This window comes from Enhydra lutris, unplaced genomic scaffold, assembly GCF_002288905.1.
Source record: "Enhydra lutris kenyoni isolate GAN:26980312 unplaced genomic scaffold, ASM228890v2 scaffoldscaffold59, whole genome shotgun sequence".
NCBI lineage: Eukaryota > Metazoa > Chordata > Mammalia > Carnivora > Mustelidae > Enhydra > Enhydra lutris.
Window position 1 is genome coordinate 3,636,607 of NW_019154143.1, and position 24,710 is coordinate 3,661,316.

Here is a 24,710-nt window from a genome sequence, read left to right on the forward strand (position 1 = left end):
AAATAGATTCTGGTTATCAAATGAATGGTGTACTTTTTATATTAAAATTTAATTGTTTTCCTCTATTTTTTTTTAAGATTTTATTTGTTTATTTGACGGAGATCACAAGCAGGTGGAGAGGCAGAGGAGGAAGCAGGCTCCCTGCTGAACAGAGAGCCCGATGCGGGGCTTGATCCCAGGACCCTGGGATCATGACCTGAGCTGAAGGCAGAGGCTTAACTCACTGAGCCACCCAGGCGCCCCTTGTTTGCATCTTTTAAACTAAATTCCTTCAAGAGCCAACAACCTCTTAACCTATATTCCTCTAAACTCTAAAATTTTAAATATAGGGTTAACCTATGTTCCTCTAAACTCATTTACATTTTACCCATTTTGTTTCTTAATTTAGCCTACCTATTTTTTTTTTTAAAGATTTTATTTATTTATTTGTCAGAGAGAGAGAGGGAGAGAGAGCAAGCACAGGCAGACAGAATGGCAGGCAGAGGCAGAGGGAGAAGCAGGCTCCCTGATGAGCAAGGAGCCCGATGTGGGACTCGATCCCAGGATGCTGGGATCATGACCTAAGCTGAAGGCAGCTGCTTAACCAACTGAGCCACCCAGCGTCCCTAGCCCACCTATTTTTCAATCAGAGAGAGAACAGCCAATGTTAAGAAACAGACCAGAATTAACCCTACATACACATAGTGCCAGGAATAAGAAAAAGCCCTTTAAATATTTTTCCATTTATACTTCTCCATTTAAATAATTCCTTTTTGATACAGAATTTAGTCAAATGTTGGGTTTGGAGCCTCCGAAGTACACAGTCATGTAAACACATAGTCTGGGATCTTGTTGACAATTTTAGAAAAGAACTCTGCTTGACTGCAAAGTAATGTCGACTTACTTATAAGGTCTTTACAAAGTATTTTTACATGGACTATTCGACCTGATCTTTCCAACAGCTCTGTGAAGTAGTTGAGGAAGGTGGTGAAATCTCTTGTTTTCAAAGGAGGAAACTGAGCCTCCAACAGATGTACACGACTTGACCAGGGTTTCACAACTATAACTGGCAGAGACGGGATTTATTTTTTTAACTTTTTAATTTTTTTTTTCAGAGACAGGATTTAAATCCGATTGCGAATTATATGCTAGAGGCATGTTGCAGTATCTCTCTTGACCAATTTACCTCCTTAATCAAAAATCAGGGGCGCCTGGGTGGCTCAGTGGGTTGAGCTGCTGCCTTCGGCTCCGGTCATGATCTCGGAGTCCCGGGATCGAGCCCCGCATCGGGCTCTCTGCTCAGCAGGGAGCCTGCTTCCTCCTCTCTCTCTGCCTGCCTCTCTGCCTGCTTGTGATCTCTCTGTCAAATAAATAAATAAAATCTTAAAAAAAAAAAATCAGTGTGTTTGTTTTAGGAATGCTAAGGTTCCTACCATCAACAACAGTTGGGTGCTCCCTTCCGTAGGAGTCCTGCCTTCACTGTTACACAGCAAGCCCTTTGGACCTTTGGAGAGACTCCGTTACCCTGGACATCTGGGGACATTATTGCATCAGGAGGCCACCACTAACATAAAGTGTTCAACACCAACTAGGCCCACCCTCTGATTAGGCAGATCTAAAAAAAAAAAAAAGCATCAGTCCAATTTGTACATTCTTCAAGGTAGTCCCAGTTGCAGCATCTAACATACTCTCTCCTGGTATCTAACGACAGTCACTGTTAAGAATCTGGTTTCGCTTTTGCCTTTCACCTAAAAGGTATTAATGATCATTAAAGCTACAAAAGGGAAGTCCGGAGGGACCAGACGTCATAGTTCTTTTCCCTTCGCTGTGGGTTTGCCGAATTTACTTATCTTACTGCTAATGGGAAACTGACAGATCGGAAACCTCAGAGTCACCATTGATTGTGAGTAAATAATGTAACCAACATTACAAAGCAGCTTCATTGTGGACACATTCTTCTTTAGCAAAGTCATAACAGTAGTGTGTGTGTGTACCTGTGTGTATATACACGTATGCACACAAATATCCGTTTGTTTCATTTTCTTTGTTGTTCATATTTATTTCTTTTTTAGTTGAAGTACATTTAGTATCTTTGTCACAGGAAAGCTGACACTATAAAACTCTTCTTATATATGAAAACTCAAAAATAACCCAAACTAAGTGACGAGTGAAATAATCGCTTTGAGAGGAAAAAGAACAATCCAAGTTTTCTTCCTGAATTTTCTTAAAATTAAAAAAAAAGAAAACAAGAATGTTTCATGTACTTCAATTGCCATTTTCTGTTTGTATTTCATTGCATTTGTGACTAGGAATAGATAATATATACACACAGAGCCAACATTGGGGATGGCTGCTTGCTTTCTGAGGTGCTTTGCAAATGGTGAGTTCTCTTATTACGTAGTTTATTCAAAGCTCCCTCAAATAATAACTTCAGTTAATTTGCAATATTTCTGCAAATCGATTTCTCAATCTGTTTGGCACCATTAAGTCTGTGCTAGCAAATCCAGAAGTGTACTTTAAGGCACCATCTCTCCAGAGGGTAGAAATCAAATGTTGCTTTTCTTTGTGCATCTACCACAGGACCTGCCCCAAGCAAGTGGTCAAGTGTTGGGTGAGTAGAACTGTCCTCAATTTTATATAATGAAAAAAAAGAAGAAAGGTATTTCTTTACTGAAGTGACTGCGCCAAACAGAAATAAATTCAGTCTTATATGGTAGACACATCTGAACTCCCAATGAACCCCAGTGCACTTCTGTGGGTACAATTTCTCACTGGCCACATGGCAGCAGGTCATTCCCCTTGTCCAGTGGCTCAATCCATTTTCCCTATTTGAACACCCTGAACTAAGTTCTTTGTCCTCTAATCATGTAAAAAACAGACCCATGCCTAGTTGTTTAGGTCAAAGGGAGACACTGAAAATACTGATACTTTAAAAGCTGAAATGAAATAGTATTAATCCAAGGTGGTTCCTGATGATTTGATTTCTATGACTATTCTTTAATTATGGATGGCAATTTCTTAGGAAGAGGACAAAAGCTCTCTTTTATAACCAAAACTTTTCGTTTTTAATAAAGTTCTTAAAACTGTTTTGAGTTTTTAAAGAATTGCTGGTTGTTTTTCATTTCACTAAGTGGTTTGCTTTTCTCCTAAATTTTATTCCCCGAAAACTTAATTGATTTTGTAATCACTATCCACATTTTTTTACTGGCAATCTTAACAGGAGTCTTAAGAAAAACGGCTAAACCTAGTCAGCTAAGACAAATACACTTAATTTTCCCTCACGACAATTATAAATATCAGGAGAGTTTTCATGGCTGTGTCATAGCTTCCTTATGATGCAGAACTGGTAAGACTTATGTGAATATAAATGTATGACTTGTTACACATTGTAATAGCCACTGTAGGGTAAGAACAATGTAAACATCTCCTTGTGTTAGAAGAAACACCTCATTCCAGGATCTAAAGAGCTTTCTTGTCCCTCAAGAAAATAAGTCCTGGTCCCATCCAAAAAGCACAAAACAACAACAACAACAACAAAACCCCTCTAAACTGATTCCTCCTCCACCAAAAGTTTACAAAAATACCGAAATAATATTCTCACAAAAAAGTAGAGTTTAGAGAATGTGTATCAAGTACATGCAGAAAAGCTTTCACTTCACTCATATATAATTGGGAAAGATACAGGAGACATCTACCAACTACATCACCCAGACCTGGTGACACCTGAACTAGGGCCTGGGGAGGAGGAAATAAATAGTTCATGTGGTAAATCCTCGGTCCCATAGTCCAATCAGGAAAACCCCATGGAGTCATCAGGCAGTCAAAGTCCAAGATATCTTTTCAGATAACTTCCTGAGTTGGAGAGTTCTTCAGACTTTCTCATCTTGCTCCTTCCAAATGCTGACATTATTGCCTCCAGTGTCCTCAGCCCGAAGTCAGCCATCCTGAAATATGAATCAGAATCTGTTGTATGGCTGGATCACATTTAACCAAATAAGAATATTCTTAGAAAGTGGCTTATCAGTTACATTTGAGGGAACATCTCAAATCATCAGTACTTTGTACCCTTAAGATTTAGAGGGAATGAAAAGACCATGTAGTCTATCTACCCAGCTAATGAAACCTTAAATCTTATGGAGTCCAACAAGGTCCTTTACATTAACGCTCCCTAAATAAGGTGCATCCCAAGACACTGGTCTATGAAACGCTTCTTGTTGAGGTTTCCCTCTTAGAAATCCACAGCATAAATCTGTATAAGGATACTGAGAAAATCTGTAAGGGAAAACAATATGGATCTGCATAGATATATGGAGAGATACATAGGGAGAGATATACATAAACATATCAGACTGTTTACTCCAGGATTTCCTAGCCTTTCTACAATATTTGTTAATTAGATTTAACTTAACAGAAGATAAGGGAAAACAAAGAAGCATTAGAAGGAAAATATACATGTTCTTACTGCCAAGAGAGCAATCATGACCTGACATTTGTCCCTGCCATCCAGCGCCTCAGTGATCATTGGTGAAATGATATGCATAGTCACAAAAAATGTTCAGACCCTTGAATTTTAAAATGAGTTTAAATCCTGGAACTCCACCAAAGGAAATACACAGATTACAAACACAGCTTTCTTTTCTGTCAGTTTCTCATTTTTACTCATAGGACTCACAGACATTATCTGAGTCTACATAATAAATCTGTAGATCACTTCTCTGAATGCCACTCATTGCCTTGCCTGGCAGAAAAAAGTTCTTAAATATGAAAACCCCTTTGTCTACATATTCAACTCTGATGTAATTTCATCACATTTTTTCCTTTTTCCTTTTTTTCCTCAACAAGGGTAATTATCTTTTCATCTGTTACTGATTTGGATGAGGACACTGTATACCATATGCATTACATATACAAACATATTGTGTTCTTTAATTATCACACATGAAATTAAATACTAGTACTCAGTGAACCATCTCTATGATTTATGACATGAGAAAACTGAAAGGATAAGACAATACTTGAATATAAATATTCGATTTTCAAAGAATACAATTAAATTTAAAAAATCCAGATCTTTGTCTCTATTTCCTTATAAAGACTGAAGATCAGGAAATCCTACTCATGTAAGTGATTGTCCTACATCGAACAGGCTGAGAATTTCTCTTGTCCAGGAGCAAGGTTTAAGTACCCTGAACAGTGCTAGGAGAATAGAATTGAGCTCATAGCTCGTTTCACTGTTTATTAAGCAAAAGCAGGTACTCCCCTGAATTCAGAGGTGGTTTATAAGGTGAGCACCATCTTGAAAGCTCTAGGTAGGCATCCTATGACTCTGCCCATAGAATCTCTTGTTTTTCCTGAGATTTTATTATAACTACATTGCTCATGGAAACAGCCTCTATAGGCTGGAATGACTAGCACTATTTCAAAGAATCTTGCACAGCAATTTCTCACTTTTTGGGGGGGGTCATAGACCCCCTTAAGTATCTGCTCAATGCTGTGGACCCTTTTTCCAAAATGAGCATATGTCCATAATTTCACATAAAATATAACACAGTTTCATGAATTCCTTGAGGCCCTTCTTGAGACTGCAAGTTCAGATCCCTTCACCTAGAATATCTTCTTCTGTCATAGTATCAGGAACATTTTCTTTCTTTTTTTTTTTTTTTTTAAAGATTTTATTCATTCACTTGACAGATCACAAGTAGGCAGAAAAGCAGGCAGAGAGAGAGGGGGAAGCAGGCTTGCTGCTGATCAGAGAGCCCAATGTGGGGCTTGATCCCAGGATCCTGAGATCACGACCTAAGCCAAAGGCAGAGGCTCAACCCACTGAGCCATCCAGAGGCCCCAGGAACATTTTCTTATTCACTTTTATATTCCTAGTTTGAACTATGCCAGGCCAGTAGAAGAAATGGAAGGATAGGACTGAAATATTTGCCAAGATGATCAATGAAGAAATGTTAAAAATAAAGTTGGCATTGCAAATCTATAGGGACAGAGAGTAAATTAGTGGGTTGCTTAGGGCTGGGATGAGGTAGGGGAGATGAGATGTGACTGCTAATGGGTATGTTTGGAGATGATGTAAACGTTCCTTTTCTTTTTTTGAACAATTTAATTTATTTATTTATTTTAGAGCGAGAGAGAGCACGAGGGGGTGGAGAGAGAAATAGAGGGAGAGGGACAAGCAGACTCCACAGTGAGCATGGAGCCTGATGTGGGGTGTGATCCCACGACTCTGAGATCATGACCTGAGCTAAAATCAAGAATCTGATGCTCAACCAACTAAATGATCCAGGCACCCCCAGGGGATGATATAAAAATTCTATAATTAGATTGTAACGATGGTTGTGTATCTCTGTGACTACTGAAAACCAATAAATTATATATACACTTTATTTATTTAAAGATTTTATTTATTTATTTGACAGAGAAATAGAGCACAAGTAGGCAGAGAGGGAGGCAGAGAAAGAGAGAGGGAAGCAGGCTCTTCACTGAGCAGAGAGCCCGATGTGGGGCTTGATCCCAGGACCTGGGATCATGACCTGAGCCAAAGGCAGAGGCTTAACCCACTGAGCCACCTACCCAGGTGCCCCTAAATGAGTATGTTTTATCGTACATAAATGAGGTTTCAATTATGGTGTTTTCAAAAGTTGGTGTTAAAAGAAAGGAAAAAGAAATGGCTCAGCAGGGACTTACAGTAAACTGCCTAAAACTGAAGATAAATTGTGGCCTCCTTATTAATTGTCTTCAATGAGGAAGGAACTAGAGGAATTTTGGTTAAAGGTCATCGGGGTTTTTCTCATGGTGGGAAACCAAGGAGACTGCGTGTTTAGGTGACCTACAGAATGGAATGTGGAGGACCACCCATAAGAATAAAGAGTACTGGCTTGATCCAGTAGGATCTCTGCCTAACCCAATAATTCTGTTTATGACGATGACTCCATAGAGAGGCGATGGCTGCCCTCCATGGCACAGCTTGAAACGTTAAGAATACGACACCAATTTCCCCAAATCTTTTTTCTTAATACACTACGGACTGTTGACTAATAAATTTATCTAAGTCTATCTTGAATCAATTTATATTTTCAGCTTATTCTAACAAATTCCATATGCTTGGAAGATGTGACTGTAATATTTATGTGGAGCCGAGCCTGGCTTATAGAACCTTGAGGCGCTCATGTCTCTGCTTCTCACCACGCCCTTCTCCATGGTGCTGTCAAAGCCTCTTTTTTTTTTTAATTGAGGGCAAGAGTTTCCAATGCTGCTTCTCTATCTGCAAATCTTTTGCTTCCACTGCCCATCACTCTCCCTCCCCAATCCTGAGTTTGGCCCTGATTCTAGCTTGGAAAACTACACTGGTTGGTACAGGGCACTGGTCTCTTGGATACACGCAGTAAGTCATGGATCCCTGGGACATCATTTCAGTACCCAGAAATGGCAGCCTCACTAAGCTTTAGAACCCATCTGGTTCCATTTTAGACATGATGAAACTGTGGTGCAAAGAGAAGAAATCATTTTCCTGGGATCACAAAACTAGCCAACAGCAAGATGAAAAGTGGTATGTATTAATGCCCAACCATTCAGCTCTCAAAACTACGAGGCTGTCTCCTGGACTCACTATAATGCTCATCTCAGCCCCTCTCAGCCTCTTTCTTGTGATATTACTTGTGGTTTGACCCAGCACTGACCTCACCGTCCTGTCTCATCTCACCCACGTCTGCTTCATCCTGGTCAGGCTCGAACTCCGTGCCCCGGTCAACAACATCCACGCCAGCCTGCACTCTGGGCTTCTCGTTTTCCCACTTGGCAAAACCTTTGTCCTTTGCTGCTTTGTCATGGAATTTGGATTTCATTTTGGGGAAGGTGTGGGACCCTGAGTCTCCCCAGCCGGCCTCGGACCATACAGGTTCGGTCTGGGTGGCCTGGCTGGTGGTAGCCCGCTGCAGCCGCACGGAGATCTTGCGAGAAGAGCCTGTGACCAGTGTGATGGCTCTGCTATCCAGGTCTCGGTGTCCAGCAGCGACACCAGGGAACTCAAACACCTCATCCTGCACTGGAGGGGGAAAGGCTGTTGTGATTATTTGACATCTGATCACTTTAGAGCGAACCATCAAAGTTGGGGCAAACAACAGGAGTCTGATGGTCAAGACCCTAGAGGGACAGACCAGAGGCAGACCCAAACGGGCTGCAGGGGAGTTGCATAGAAGTGAGACCCGAAAGCAGAGAGCAGCAAGTGGGCGTCAAGGCTGTAGCCATAGCTACTCACCCCGAAGTAGGTCTTGATGTCGATAATGACACTGACCAGGTTCAGATCCAGAACCCAATGGAAGCCCAAGTGCAAGAAGGCGAGCAGAAAGAAATCAAGGTAGAAAAGAAAGCAGAGGCTATTACCTGGGGGCAGCGAGGGACTTCCAGGCAGTGACCCATGACTACTACCCAAGGAGGGCGCCCGGGTAAATCTCCTGCAGGCCAGAACCAGGAGGTCTTTGCACTGTTTGTGACAATTGGCTCCACAGTCTGAAAAATTCCACAGTATCACAGATGATTAGTGGGAACCATGGGCATCGGGTGCTGCCTGGGCTTCCCGGGTGCCACCTGAGCTGCCAGCTGTGGCCTCCCATCTCCCTTCCTGTGTTGACTCAGAGTCCGGCCAAGGCCTGCAGGGTGTGGCCAGGGGCTGGAAAAGGGCCAGTGGGGCTTGTTAGCCTTCTTGGGATTTCTCGCACATTTCCTCCACTTCTTCCTCTGCACAATTCACTGAGGTGCTAGGGAGCAAACAAGCAGGGGACAGACCTACGGGGGAGTTGCCTTTGCCCCAAACAGAATGTAAATCCCATGGGACGGGGGTTCTCTCCCAGGCCAAGACAGATTCTCCACCAAGAGGCTCCCTGAGCCAGAATGAGGGAAAGAAACCCCAGCTTCCAGTGTCTCCCAGGACCAACAGCCACCTCTGATCAGTCATAGCGAGGTGTTCATTTAGTATTCACTTGCATTTTTTAATTCTTCTTCATTCCTCCAAATCTTTTCCAGAACAAGTGATTTTATCTCCTGCTTTCTTTCTTTGCCATAGAAACAGAAAACAAGGTGGGCTTATGCCCAGGATCAGGTTCCAGAGTTGATTATGGCTTTGAAACAGCAGCAGACTGTGAAAAAGTCCCATTAGATCACTTTAGTTAACAAAGTAGACTATTAATTGCCACTTGGGGTAGAAAACTTTGGCTGCTTTGGAAAAGAACAACACAATTATTTCCCATAGAGGGTCCTACATTTCTCTTAGAATTACTGAACAGATAGGATCAATTTAAAGAGCATATTTCTCACTCACTATCAAACAGGACCTTTCTAATTCTTTCCAATACTTGCTTTCCCCCCAAATGGTCTTATTTCAAATGCTCTTGTAATGACATCATGGAATTATAATGAAATGTTCAATCTATTTTAATTAGGTTTTTCATTCCATTGCCTTTAAGAGAACATACTGTATATACAAAGATGTTCCAAGGGCTTAATTGATTTTCGTCTTCATAAAAGTGTGTGTGTGTGTGTGTGTGTGTGTGTCTTTTTAGAGGATAAGGGTCAGAAACCAGAATAAAACTATGGCTAGGTGGTAAGATACTGCAGTATCTTTGCAGCTTGCAAGTAACAATCCAAGTTACACTCAGACAACATACCAGAAATTAAAGGGAAGGTTTTTGAGACTAAAAGGTGGCTCCCATCTAGCTTTAGGGAACTCTGTTCATACAATACAAGGGCCAAATCCTGAAAAATAGCTAGAAGGGAGGAAAAAGGCACCATAAAGGAATAGTATTAATCTGAAGGCATTCTGTGATGAAGATGTTTCCTTTTGTAGCTATATCTTTCAAGAGCATTGTCAGATTCTTAAAACCACCAGTACAAATAATGTGCATTACCTGTCCAGCAATTTCGTAAACACCAGTAATAAATGATGATCATATATGCATACACAGTAACAAAGTCCTGAGTGCTTATTAAGATGAATCTGTATTGCATTTATCAAGTATATATTTATACTTGATATACTTGATTGATATTTATATATCAAGTATATATTTATTTGTTTCTAAATTTCAATTAAATGGGGAACTATATGAACAAATTCACTGAAAGGGACAAAAATAAGTTTTAAGGCTTCTCTTCTTTTCTCATCATCATCTGTGATTTGGTGGAGATAGGAAAAGCTACCTATGAGAGCGGAAAGAAAGGTATACGTATTATGGAAATGAGTGTCTCCTTATTCCCATGAAGGTCAAAGTTCTTTTATATGGTATTTTGGTTAGGCCTTTCCCACTCCAGAAACCCCACCCTAATTCTGTGCTGAGGATTCATAAGTCATCCTAGAGATGAGGCCACATGTATGCGGGTTGATAAGGGTGGTTTGCTTGCTCTTGCAACAAACTATAAAATTCCAATTGGGACTCTCCAAAACTCCAGGTTGTTAGATTTTTCTTCCTAGACGTGTTATCTCTTCAGTTGCCCGTGGCCCAAAGAACCGAGGTCTCCATGATGCCAAGAGTTTTTGTGGTTTCATCAGACAGATTTGATTCCTGCCCTGAATGTCACATTTTAAAATTTTACAAAATAACATTGATTTACCTTTGCATTTATATCCTTGCTTGATTATGCCCCAGAGCTGTAACAAGAGACAAAAGAATGTCAGAGAACCTGAATTAAAATCTGGAAAAAAACAAAAACAAACAAACAAACAACCGCCCCCCACAACCCACTCCCGCCCCGCCCCCGCCGCCAGAGAGAAGGAAGTAAGTCCTGGGAAGCATGATGGTTGGCGGAGCACAGACAGGATGTAGCTGATCCTGACACCCTTCCTGTCAGACAGAAGCTCACTCCAGCTGGGGTGATAACAACTTTGCTTCCCTTTTCTTTCTGGAAGCCAAATGGGAGCCGGGATGGGAAACTGACACGGGTACATTTATTGGACTTTGGTATAATGCGCTCTCAGCACAATGCACAGGGGGAAACTCTCCATGTTTTTGGAAGCCCCCAGCTCCCTCTGCCTTCTTTTGAATCACTGCAGCTGCTCTTGGCGCCCCCTACAGGAAATTAGGCAACGGATGGGACGTATATCCCACTAAAGTATTTGCGTGGCACTAGGTTCTTTTCCAAAGTAGCATTTGTATCTTGAAAGAATACAGAAAAGGGAAAAGACCTATTTGTTCATGCATCCATTCTCTGATTGCTCAGTGTTTGGCCTGTGTCAGGGCTCAGGCTGATGCAGTTAAGGCTGTGATTCTGCCAACCACGCAGGAAGCAGGATGTAGGAAGTGAGGAGTGTCTCAGGAGAGATGCAGGGGCTCATAGTTTAAGAAGGGGGGGTGTTTGCCCAACTGATTCAGAGGATCGTCCTGCGGGTAGTGTGTTCGCCCTCCTGACACACCGTGTTCTTCCCCGTGTCTCCCTCAGCATGGCACGTGGGTCCCCCAGACAGAAACATATAATATTGATGAATTCAGTGGGCTTAACTCAAGCTGGAAGAACTCCTGTTTTTAACCTTTTAGTGGTTAGGTTAGGTGACTGATATCTATTTAATAAAATGATTTTGAAAGAAACAGGGCTGGTGGCCTACTGGGGCTGCGGGGGTGTCATTTACACGTGTGATAGGGGAACAATGCCCTGAGTGGTGTCATCACGGCCCTCCCTGTAAGAAGAATGAAGACTTGCCAGTGTGAAGTGACTCGAGGCATCAAGAAGACTGATCCTTACCCTCTGACCCGGAAATTCCACCAGCAGAAAATGATTCCTTTGAGTCTTAAAAGTTATCAGGGTTGGGCGCCTGGGTGGCTCAGTGTGTTAAGCTGCTGCCTTCAGCTCAGGTCATGATCCCAGGGTCCTGGGATTGAGTCCCGCATCGGGCTCTCTGCTCAGCAGGGAGCCTGCTTCCCTTCCTCTCTCTCTGCCTGCCTCTCTGCCTACTTGTGATCTCTGTCTGTCAAATAAATAAATAAAATCTTTAAAAAAAAAAAAAAGTTATCAGGGTCCTGGGACGCCTGGGTGGCTCAGTTGGTTAAGCCACTGCCTTCGGCTCGGGTCATGATCCTGGGGTCCTGGGATCGAGTCCGGCATCAGGCTCCTTGCTCTGCGGGGAGCCTGCTTCTCTCTCTGCCTCTGCCTGCCACGCTGCCTGCCTGTGCTCTCTCTCTCACACAAATAAATAAATGCAATCTTAAAAAAAAAAAAAGTTATCGGGTCCTTCGGAGTATATTATTAAGATGGAAATGTGTCCTGGGAAGGAAGGATTATTAAGACAACTAACTGGAAGCAAGGCCTCAGTAACTCAGTGACGGGAAGAGGTCAGGAGCAGTCTATACAGAAAAGGGAAGTGGCATTGGGGTAATCATATCATGTCAGAGATTCAGGGATCTTCAACGTAATCTAGTTTGCTTCTCTCGCATAAAAGGTGAGTGGGATGGTCCAGAAAATTAAATAATCTGCAAGGTCCCACATCTGGAACACTCTGCAGTGATAAGATATTGTTTCCTCACAGAGCCCTTGATGATAGAAATAACCGTAATAATGATAGCTAACATATTGAACTCCTGTTGCGTGAGAGGCACAGTCTTAAGCTTTTTATGTGTACTCACTCGCTGAACACTATGTATGTATACACTGGGCTCTAGAGAGGTGAAGCCACTTGGCAAGGTCTTGCTGCTAGTGAGCAGGGAACGAAGACTTGGGTCACAGGAGGGAAGGACAGGAAGCCACTGCTCCTGGGTGTTTTGTGTATGAGTAAAAACCACCGATTTAGGACAAGGAAGGTTAAGATTTAAGAAGAAGAATTCTAATACCCAGATATGGCACATTATTAGCATAGTTGCAGGAACTGCTAGAAAACACAGAATGAAGCCTGAGTCCTATCAGGAGGGACACTCCGGGCACTGCTTGCTAATGCTCCTCAATGGCTAGGAGACAGCACAAGGCAGGAAGGGGCTCTGGGTCAGTGTGCCAGCCCTGACAGGAGACAGGGACCTCATGGAGATGGGTATATAGGACTATTTCCTACAGTCCTTTGATTTGAGAGCTCAGGTTGCTTTAGGATTTGGAGGGACTATGGTGTGAGGAGCACTGGGCTGGGAGTCCAGGGCACATAAGTGTGTATGACTCATGATCCTTCTGCTAATGCTCCCTGCAATTATACAGAAGTCACTTACCTTCCCAGACCCCAAAACAAGGGAATTAGCAAAACTTGTTCAGTTTGGGAATTCTAATTCTAAGATAAATATACTTCAAATAGTGCTTGTTTTGCTTACCCCTAAAATGGAATTTATTTTAAAGGCAGGTGGTCCTGGCACAGAAAAATGATTCCTTGCCTTCACCCGCAATTCTTTCAGTGACACATCTAAACTTATAAATTCCCACTGAAAACCAATGAACTTGTGTGTGTGTGTGTGTGTGTGTGTGTGAAGATTAAATCAAATCACATCCATGAAATTAAATATATTTTGAAGAATAAACAGGGCTATTAAAACTTTAAATGACTTAATTTCAGTTAAACTCCAAAAGTAATCATGGAGTACTTTTAAAAGAGAAGTATTAACTCTGAGCATGCTTGATGTCATTTAATGATCATAACAACATGGTAAGTTTTTTTTTTAAGATTTTTTTTTTTTTTATTTGAGAGAGAGAGAGCATGAGCAGGGGGAGGCACAGAGGGAGAGGGAGAAGCAGACTGTCTGCTAAGCAAAGAGCCTGACATGAGGCTCAGTCCCAGGACCCTGAGATCATGACCTGAACCAAAGGCAGATGTCCAACCTACTGAGCCACCCAGGTGCTCTATGATATGTAAGTTTAAACCCACTTTCACAGATAGGAAAACAGAGACTCAAAGATGATCAATAATTTGCTCAAGGACAAAAACTTTAAAAAGGGCAGACTTGAGATTCAAAGTCAGGGTCCCAGACTCCAAGTCCAGAGCTTTCTACCTTATCACAGAAGCATCAAGAACCTGATACCAGCAAACCTGCTCTGATGAGTCAGGAAGGGGAGTGTGGAAGCTCCTGGGAAAGATCCCTCGTTGTTGCTTCTATAGAACCCGTGGTTCCATAGAAGGAAGAGATACCCAGAAGGACTGGAGGGCACGGATAAGACCTTGAGATTTGATAAGAGCCCGCCAGGTCTCACACCATACCAAAGAGCAGATGTCTCAACTTGACTTTGGGTGGAGCTATGCCACGGCCTAACAGATTCCCTGGGCCCTGCTCTGCAGAAGAGCTGCACGTGGCCCTATCCCATGTTGGCATTTTTCAGGTCTAGATACAAACAAAAACTCCCCTCAGAGGAGAGAACCATGAAAAAGGGGACGTATTTGTTGTATGATAAAGTGGTCAGGCGATAAAATTCCACTGGTTAAGCTGACAGAAATAGAATCTCTCCTTCTCTGGGGTGGGCAAAGGCAGCTGGTTGGGCTGGCCTTGCCCCTTGACCACATCAGCTGCAGTGACCCCCTGGGGCCATCTTTGAGGTGACTACTGCCTCTTATTTACCCATTCTCAGTGGGTGGGGGGGATTGTTCTTGAACACAAACTCCTGTCCTTGGGCCCCTCAAAGCCAGTCCTTCCAGCCTAGGATGGGAAAAGTCTAATTTTTGCAGTAGTATATAATAGAAGCTGTGAATTCAAATGGGTCACCAGTGGAACCTGATGGTTGAATGAAGCTAACACAACTGAGCTTTGGCATCTGGACGAAGGAGCAATCGTCATGCCGAGTGCCGGGCCACCTGCATCTGGAGAACCACATTTTCATCTTCTACAACTTGGGTAACAATTCGACTTTCAGGGCCCATGACTCTTGGTTCAATATCAGGGCCAACACTGCCCTTAGCTGCCAAAGAATTACCAAATGTGGGGGAACAAAGTGTACAATCTTCATTTGTGCTATGGTATAGGTAGAGCAAGGGATTTAGAGTCAAAACACCTGCATTTGAGTCCTGGCTCTGGTAATTACGGGCTGTACGATCCCTTATCCATCCTCTCTGGACCCCTTTGTCTTGATAGGCAAATGGAGAGAATGAAGTATTCACCTAATGAGCTAGTTAAGAGGATTAATTACACTAACGTGCATGGAAGTACTTCATTACTGTCGAGTGCCAAATAAATGTTATTTATTATTATAACCATCTTCTCTCCAAAAAGATTTTTTTCCCCTTTTGAGTTATGAATCATTAAGCCATGCCATGATGGATTTCTAGTGACTGACATCATATGAAACAAGAACTGGGAGGAACTAGCTAAGATAAATAATCCCCCTTAATTGCACCTACTATGAGTATTAACGATGAATGCCAAGGCTCATTGGGCAGAACCTTTCATTGGCAGGGATTAACAAACTGCTCTCTTGAGTTAACAAGCCTCACCATCCCTTCCTGTCACCAGCCCAGCATTCCTAGAAAGAACACACTGAAACCTGCAGATTTTGCTTTTGTTTTTAACTTAATTTTTAATTTCAGGGAGCCATCATAGTTTACTTCTGATCTAAAGCAGACAATGAACTCAGTTGGGGTATCATCTTCCCATCTTCTCAGAATGAGGCACAAATAACTACACACAAGAGAAAACAATAGAAAAGGGACTTACAAATCCTGCACAGTGTTCACAGAAGGTTGGCTTGAGATAGGTCATCTCCTGAAAATTGTGGACAAATCCAGGTCCCATTTTACAGTGTAATTGGGACTTAGCTCGCAGAAAGTAAGCCATCATTTCGTCTTTACTAATGAGGCCATCCCTGTGAAGAGAATCAGAGAAGGGAGGGATCTTTGAAGACCATGTTGTGAGGAGGCTGACACACTGTAATCACCCAACTCCCGAAACCTTTGTGGCCAAAAGCAGGTGGGCAGTGTTTATATCTCTGTTCTTTCTGAAAGGAGAGGACCTCGAAGGACAGCTTTTGGTGCAAAGGCTTTCTTAGTAAGGAAAAGAGACGTATGTGTATCCTGTGGTCCACAGCATAGAACTCTCCTTCATTACCAAATGGAAGCTTCTAGAAGGAAATCTCCTTTATCCCATCCCTTAGCAACAGGGTGTGCAAGAATCAGGCTGCTGGAGAAAGGCAGAAAACCGTAATAACTGGGCCCATCATTCTCAAATTCATTCAGCCTGACGTCATCTGGGCCACTGCTGTTGGTAATCTTTCATTCATGTCTTACTGGCTTATAGACTATCTGCTGGAGCCATTCTTTCAGATCTTCACATAGAACCTCTGGTTACACCCACCAGCACACAGCCAGACTTCTTGTTCATCAAGAAGATCAAATCCACTTGAAGCACGTGGTGTTCATACCACCTTCTCTCCACATCAGCCAGTGCCGGAGCATGTGCCCTTCTGTGCCAATTCTGAATGCCTTTGGATCTCATCTGTTCTCTCTTGCGTCCTCCTGTCTCTGAGGAAGTCATGCTCCCCTCCCCCACTCCGCAGTCTCCCAGGAAACGGCTCCTTCCACGTTCTGCTCAGTCTCTTCACCCACTCCTTCCTCTGTGTACAAATACGCTCACCACTTCCCCATCTGGAAAATGTCTTTCTTTAACCTTGCTTCCATCCCTGGCACCTGTCTTTTCTCTCTTCCTTTTCTTACTCCCAAAGTTTTCAGGAAGAATATTCTTTAGAGGGTTTTTTGCTTTTCCATTTCCTTCAATTACTTTTCGGTCCATATGACCAGGATTCTTTTATTTATTTATTTATTTATTTATTTGACAGACAGAGATCACAAGTAGGCAGAGAAGCAGGCAGAGAGAGAGAGAGGAGGAAGCAGGCTCCCTGCTAAGCAGAGAGCCCGATGTGGGGCTCGATCCCAGGACTCTGGGATCATGACCTGAGCTGAAGGCAGAGGCTTTAACCCACTGAGCCACCCAGGTGCTCCTATGACCAGGATTCTAACCCTACTGTTCTGTTGAAAACTGTCACGGTGATGTCCTCAGTGGCCTTTCCTCACTTCTTTTTTTTTAAATATTTTTTTAAGATTTTATTTATTTATTTGACAGAGAGAGAGAGAGCTACAGAGGGAACACAAGCTGGGGAGAGGGAGAAGGAGAAGCAGGCTTCCTGACAAGCAGGGAGCCCGATGTAGGGCTTGATCTCAGGACCCTGGGGTAATGACCCAAGCCGAAGGCAGATGCTTAACGACTGAGCAACACAGGTGACCCACTTTTTTTCTTTTTAAAGATTCATTTATTTATTTATCTGACAGGAGGGAGAGAGAGCACATGCAAAAGCAGGGAGAGAAGCGAGTAGAAAGGAAAAGCAGTCTCCCTGCTAAGCAGGGAGCCCAACGTGGGGCTTGATCCCAGGATTCTGGGATTATGACCTGAGCTGGGGACAGACGCTTAACAGACTGAGCCACCCAGGTGCCTCCTTTTCTCATTCCTTGACGTTGTTGACCTCTAGGCTGCGTGTGACATGCAGGCAGGTTTCTTTCCTTTTTGACACTTTCTCCTCCACGTACCCGTGTGATTTCACACAGCCATGGTTTCTCTCCTGTCTCCCATGTTCCTCCTCCTCTGGCTTTCCTGTAGGATCCAGTTCTTTCTTTCAGCTGGGGAAGAGTCCCCAGGCTGCAGTCCTGAGGCCCTGAGCTCATGTGCCTTTCAATTTTCCCATCAGAATTTGCTCACATGCCCAGGATTCCAGCTTGCATGGCCGGGCTGAAGACCTAGAAACCAATATCTCTGATAGCCACAGCTTGCTAGAATCTCCTCCGGAATATTCTACCCCCCTCTCAAAATCAACGTATCTCAGCTTACCTAACAAAAATCACGTAAGCTACGAATATTTCAAACTTTCATTTTTAGAAAAAAATAAAATTTATATATCTTTGCCAGGACAAGTGTCAGGTCTATCAAAGAAGGAGCAGAAAAAAGAAATGAAGAGTAGGAAGTGATTTTAAGTTCATGTCTTACCTACATGTCACGGATAGAAACGAACTAAGGGAAGTGGGTAGTTAGCAGGTAGTAACTTGAATTTTATTTTGTAAAAGAGGTTCATGTTTCTAATAATTTAATTTATCTTAAAAGTATTCTTTGTTCTAGATATTCAATAAAGATGAATTAAGGTTTTAAGATGTTGTGATAAAATATCAAGGCTTTCCTTGGTGTATTGAACTACTTATAGATTTAGTTTTTTAAAAAGTTCTCACACCAACAAAAACATTAAAGAATTCTAAAGTGATATGATTTGGACATTTCATCAATATAAAATCTAGCACCTCATTACAGATGATTTTTAAACTAGGAACTAAGCTCACAGAATTAAAAATGAAGCAGTCAAATTTCTAAGGCCAGTGTTTCTCTGATATATATATATATACATTTTTTTTTTCTCCTATTGTTTCATTTTCCACTGTTTTCTACTGAGCTAGATCTTAGCCTCTAAGGTCATTTAATTTTCCAGGAATCATTTGAGGCTACAGAGAAATGTATGTTTACTTCATTTATCAAAACAACCTTGAGCTAGGAAAGAGAGAAATAAAGAAAGGGCACTTCTTGGCTATCTGTAGATATTACCTGCTCTTCTGAAGACTGTAAGTAATTTAAAATAATTTTAGTTATTTGGTGAGTTTTAGTCTTGCCCTCAGGTCCACTGATGCTGAGGACTCTACCAGCCTAGGTGTAACGATATTTCTCCTCTACACTTTTTGATGAAAGTTTGGGGGTTGCTGAAATAGCTAAGCAGAAGTAATGTGGGGATGGAGAATCAGCTTCATTTGCAAATGGGCACTCAGACTGAACACTGATGGTGTGGTCTGCCCTGTGATTTCGCCCAACCCGTCACGTTTGTGGACACCAAGAAAAAAATCAGCTAAATATTAGACTTGTCTCATCAGTGCCCTAGGATTGAAGCTGTCCAGATGTACATTAAAGGTTCTCCTCTGACACCAATTTTCTGCTTCAGGACAGTTGCATTAAATTATAACAAAATGAAAACTTACTGATCTTTGTCCAACACACAGAAGGAATCCAAAAAGGGAAAATTGGCAGCTATACTTTCAAAGTCCTCTTGGGAAATGTACCCATCGTGGTCGTGGTCATAGTTTCTAAACACAGACTGCAAAGGAAAGACAAATATTTATGGAAAAACTATTTATGAGGCAGGCTCTGAACTTGTCATTGGAAAAGCAGTGATAACCAGCATATTGTTCTATTGAGGAGCTTAGAATCCAGTGGGAGATAATGAAATCAAGAAGCCTTCATGATATATGAAGATAAGTGCAATGGTGAGGATAAAAATAGGGTGTCGTGGGGCACCTGGGTGGCTCGATTGTTAAGCGTCTGCCTTTGGCTCAGGGCATGATCCAGGGGTCCTGGGGTGGAGCCCTGCATTGGGCACCCTGCTCGGCAGGAACCCTGCTTCTCCCTCTATCACTCCCCCTACTTATGTTCCCCCTCTCACTGTCTCTGTCAAATAAATAAATAAAATCTTTAAAAACAAAAAATAGGGTGTCCTGGGGAGGAGTGGAGATGGGAGATTTTAAAAAGTTTCCTGAAGAAAGTAAGGCCTAACTGAGACCTCAGTTTTAGTAAGAGTTAAGCTTGGTGAATTCACAAATGCCAATACCATGCCGATAGAAAATGAAGCTTTAGGGGCGCCTGGGTGGCTCAATGGGTTAAAGCCTCTGCCTTCGGCTCAGGTCATGATCTCGGGGTCCTGGGATCGAGCCCCATATTGGGCTCTCTGCTCAGCGGGGAGCCTGCTTCCCCCTCTCTCTGCCTGCCTCTCTGCCTACTTGTGATCTCGGTCTGTAAATAAATAAATAAAATCTTTAATAAAAAAAAAAGAAGAAGAAGAAAACGAATTTTTAAAGTGTTAAAGTATCCAAAAAAAATTCAAGTATATTTTTAATGCAATTCCAATAGAATTCCAGCGGGAATTTGTTTTAAATAAACAAACTGATTCCAAAGTTCAAACAGTAGTAAACATGTTGAGAATAGCCTAAAATTGTTTAAGATGAGAAGTAATGAGGGAAAAGGTGTCCTATCAGAAATCAAATAATCTACAAAGCTACATTAATGGAAACAACATGGTACTTACCTTACTGCAGATAGCAGAGTCTGGGAACAGATCTATGTTTATAAAGGAATTTAGAATATCAAAAAGTATCTTTTTAAATCCACAGGGAAATGAAAAATTACCCAATAATTGCTGTTGAGCTAAATGGCTAATAATCTTACAAAATCAATTGCCCCGAAACTAAATTCTAGATGCATTAAATATTTTAATGGAAAAAATAAAGCTATAGGGGTGCCTGGGTGGCTCAGTGGGTTAAGCCTCTGCCTTCAGCGCAGGTCATGATCTCAGGGCCCTGGGATCAAACCCCACATTGGGCTCTCTGCTCGGCGGGGAGCCTGCTTCCCTCTCTCTCTCTGCCTGCCTCTCTGCCTACTTGTGATCTCTCTCTCTCTGTCAAATAAATAAATAAAATCTTTAAAAATAAGTAAAGCTATAAAAGTATGAAAGGTAAATAGACAAAAATAATTTTTATGTTTTGTTATCTTTGAGTGGGAAAGGCCTACTACGACATCAAAGTCAGCAGCTCTAAGTAGAAACATTTTATTACATAAAAGCCAAAATATCTGAATCAAAAAAGTCCAGCTGATAAATTTAAAGATAAATGACAGAGAAGATTATCTGCAATATACAAGAGAACAAAGACATAGAAAGGAAACCGGGAGATCACAAAGTAAAAATACAAATGGCCAAGACATTCGTGGAAATTGCTCAATTCTGCTAATAATTATAGAAACGCAAAGAAAACTTTTTTTTCCCAACCTTTCAGATAGGAAACGTTAAGATCATTGATAATTTCCTAGGATATGAGAAAATAGGCACTCTCAAAGTAGTTGATGAAGTCAATAGCCACAGTCTTTCTGGAGGACAGTCTGCTTACTCTCTGACCCAGCAGTTCCACTTAGGGGACTCTGTTCTAGGTAAATAGGTGAACAATGTTAATCAGAGGCATATGTGGGCGTGTGTGTTTATGGGGGGGATTAAGTCATACAAGATAATTTACAAATTATCAGTGTTTATCCCCAGAGAGCAGAATTCCCAAGGTCTGAAAGCAAAACTTGGATTCTCTCCATTTTGTGAAAAGTCTGCATATGTACAATGATTCTGACTTTCTTTATAATCAGAGAAAAATAAAAGGAGTCTTCCAATGCCCTCTGTTAAATTGGGTTTTCAAAAAGGTAGGTTACGCTCTCCCCAGAAACCCATCTATGCAAGCAGGTAATGAGTCTTTCTCCCTTTTCCTGATGGTTTCTGTCTATTCTATTTTATCCATAGTGCTCGATGTTGCAAGCTCCTTCAGGAGTATTTTGGGAGATGGGCAAGGTATAAATGAACAAATTACTTAATTAAAAATATGACTGTTTAGCACCTATTGTAAGTTTATTTATAGATAACTGAATTGTGCAAAATCCTAAAACATTACCTTTTTTGCAAGTCCCAATATCTGTATTTATCTATAATCAAAATTGCTTAAAACTGACCATTGTACCATGACTTCTATTTATAGGTAACATCCATATTTCGGTTGAAAATACAATCTTTTTGTAGAATAAAATTGAGTTTCCAAATTTCATGATAAAACCCAGTCTTTTATTTGATTGAGCTGAAAGTAGGCAACTTATCCAAACTGGGCCAACCTTCTCCCCTATGAAATTGGAATTGGAGAGAAAATAGGAGAGATGGCATCAGGGTGGAGAGAGGGAGGGAGAGAGAAAGGGGGAGAGAGTGAAACAGACTCCCCACATGGAACACAAAAAGTCTTTCAGCAGGTAATGGAATGAGCATTCAGAGAAAAGAGTGGGAAAGAGAATCATTGTCTTTCACTTCCTGGCTCCAGACCTTCCTGAGCTGCCACTCTGTCCTGCCTGGATCCTGCCCCCCGCCCCTCCACCCCCATCCCCTTCCTTGGCTCCAGGTTGGGTTGTGACCACAACATCAACACATGGTCTCCTCCACTGGACCTTATGTGACTAAACACCTTCCCCCATTCTTTCTGACCTTTCCTTGCCACCTCACATGCTCCACAGAACTTTTCTTTCAATGCACTGTAATTCCCTGGATGATCCAAGATGTAGAACATTCTTTCTTTTCCTTTAAACACCCATCACCAGCAAAAAAGCTCATTTTATCCCAAGACGGAATCCTATTGCATCATACCCACCCATTAAAGCAGATGTTTAATCAGGGGTCATAGTTTTTAGTGCCAGGTACGTTTCCATTTTCCCCACACTGGCACTCCTACCCTTTCTGTCTTCCTTCCTTCTTTCTTTCCTTCCTTTCTTCCTTTCCTTCCTTCTTTTAAGATTTTATTTATTTATTTTGAGAGAGAGAGAGTATGCACATGATGAGGGTGGGAGGAGGGGCGGAGGGAAAGGGAGAAGCAGACTCCCCACTGATCAGGGAGCCTGAAGAGGGGCTTGATCCCAGGACCCCAGGGATCCTGACCTGAGCCGAAAGCAGATGCTTAACTGACTGAGCCACACAGGTGCCCCTCTACTCTTCTTTCTATGTAGAAAACTCTGATGGAGACTTTCCCATCATTAAGTGATGTTTCTGACCTAGATGTCATTGTGCTGCTGTGACATACTGTATGCTGATACATACAGCAAAAGAAACTATGCAACCTACAGGATCTTTTCCTACCCGCAGGCAATCAATTTATTGGGCATTTTATTGTGACCCATGTAGGTTTTTCATGAGTAGATTCTAATCCCCAAACAGCCTTTCAAGTAGCAGGGGCAACAGTGGAGGTGTCAAATGCCACTGAAAGAGAGTTGGGAGTAGCTGAGGGTATTTGGGCAAATGAGAACACGAGGACAAGAAGGGGAGAGGGGGCCTTTCTGGGACACTCTCCCCCAGAGGCCAATGCCAAGTACAGAGAGTGTTTGCTAAATTGCTCCTACCTGCCAGAGGCCTGTTTTCATTGACTTCAGTTGATTCTTGGCAATGGCAGAATATTCTGGAAAGAGAAAGGGGCCTTCTAGTGCTCAATCTCCACTCTCTCAACCACTTACCTCAACTAACTTCCTTATGTGCTTATTGATGACTGTGGGGTCTGGCTTTGGCATCACTCCTGATGCCCACTCCAAGGGCACCACGGGCTTCGTGGGCGTCGTAGGGGAGGTAGGCTGCTGACAGAGAAAACACATTTTTTTAACTTTATCTGAGACTTTGAACAATTAGGGGACACTGAGAAGGACATGTACCTTCTATATTAAAAATACCAGTAAAAACATATATGCAGCACTTAAATGTTCTGAAAGCAAACATCTTCTATCAATGGAATCTAATCTGTGACTAAATACACGTGTGGATAGTGTATTTTGTTTAGCAATAGCCTAGATTCCATTATTCTAAATGGAAAAAAAGATATTGCTCTTCCAGCCCACCCAAAAATTCTATTCATGTTCCCCAAATATTACTAAAACAGCTTTGAAACTTATTTAATACTCCAAACAGATTTTTGTATAATATAAAATGTATAAAACATCAGTTGTCTAATTCTTTAATAACTGGATTGCTGATAAATTAGTAGATGTGTGCAGTGAATGGGCCCATGAAAATGGTCAAGTTTATGTCCTCAAGCCGGCATCTTTCTTAATATGCTTAATCCCTTCTCACTGTTTGGCTAATTAGGTCTTTCTAGCCTCTTTGGTGGATTTGCTTTCTCTATGTTTTTCCACGTTCTTGCAAGACATCTTCACTAAATAATGTGGAGGAGATGGTGGTGATAATGTATTACATGTTCACACAACACAAGGGAAAACACAATCCCCTCAAGAGACTAGCCAAGAGTGCTGTGCACTTAATTCCTCTCCCTGGGACTGTCATATAATGTAAATATCTTTGTTGGTGCATGCATGCAAACTGTATTGGGAGGTTTTGATATTGAATTGGGGATAAATATGTTTGCAAGAGGAATTAAGGAGTAACTATACTGGATTTAAGCCCCTCGCAATGTTGTGAGATGAGAGAGCAGGACCAACAACTACCTGCTGCCTGATGTGGTCACCAAAACACAGACTCACTCCCACACACATCATACATATCCTGGCTCCTTCTTTTAAGCTTTTCATTTTGTTCATCTGATGAAGGATAAACCCATGGTTCCCAAAACTGTATAATAAGGTGCCCCATTGGGAACATGGCAGTGGACTCATATGGAGGTACCAAAAGATATTTCAAACTTCCAAGGGAAATAAAGCAGTACGCCATATTTGACAGACACCATGTGAACTACCAGCTTAAAGTAGTTCACAATTCCCCCATTAGATCCCGCTACATTTCTTCCAATGTTATCATATCTTTCCAAAGCAAAAAATCAGTGTGGAACAAGGAAAAAGGTGGCAGTATTCAACCTGATTCCAAGATTTAAGAAATTGTTCCATGCCCAACAGGCACACCCATCCATTTGTAAGTAATTGTGGTTATTTAAGAATGAAATTAAAATATTATTTTTATTTCAACATGTGTTATTTTTTCAAGTGGGTTCTACACCATTAGAACATTAATATATATTAAATTGTTTGGCCCTAACTATCCTAAAAGTGGAATTGTGAGGTATTTCTTTTGATCTAGAGGTAGTCTGAAAAAACTACACAAAGTAAAACACAAAGAACTAGTGAGACACGAAGGGTGCACTGTGCAGAGCAAAGGTTCAGAGGGGGACTATGCAAGGTCCACCGGCACCAACCATAAGCCCACTGAGTTAC

The 24,710-nt window shown here is 41.8% G+C and overlaps 1 protein-coding gene across 5 annotated transcripts in view; it reads right to left on the reverse strand.

The window, feature by feature from the left end:
* Positions 1-2,017: 2,017 nt before the first annotated feature.
* LOC111158513 (RAS guanyl releasing protein 3) overlaps positions 2,018-24,710 on the reverse strand; it is a 105,535-nt gene continuing 82,842 nt past the window's right edge. For 3 of the 5 annotated variants that reach the window (XM_022520586.1, XM_022520585.1, XM_022520587.1), the window contains exons 12-18: positions 23,013-23,129; positions 18,923-19,038; positions 15,579-15,726; positions 10,588-10,624; positions 8,365-8,490; positions 7,662-8,026; positions 2,018-3,923 (exon numbers count right to left, since the gene is read on the reverse strand). In XM_022520586.1, the coding sequence (XP_022376294.1) occupies positions 3,915-3,923; positions 7,662-8,026; positions 8,365-8,490; positions 10,588-10,624; positions 15,579-15,726; positions 18,923-19,038; positions 23,013-23,129 (918 nt within the window). In that variant the 3' untranslated portion in view covers positions 2,018-3,914. The remainder of the gene's footprint in view (positions 3,924-7,661; positions 8,027-8,364; positions 8,491-10,587; positions 10,625-15,578; positions 15,727-18,922; positions 19,039-23,012; positions 23,130-24,710) is intronic. The other 2 variants (XM_022520588.1, XM_022520589.1) reach the window with 2 other exon arrangements.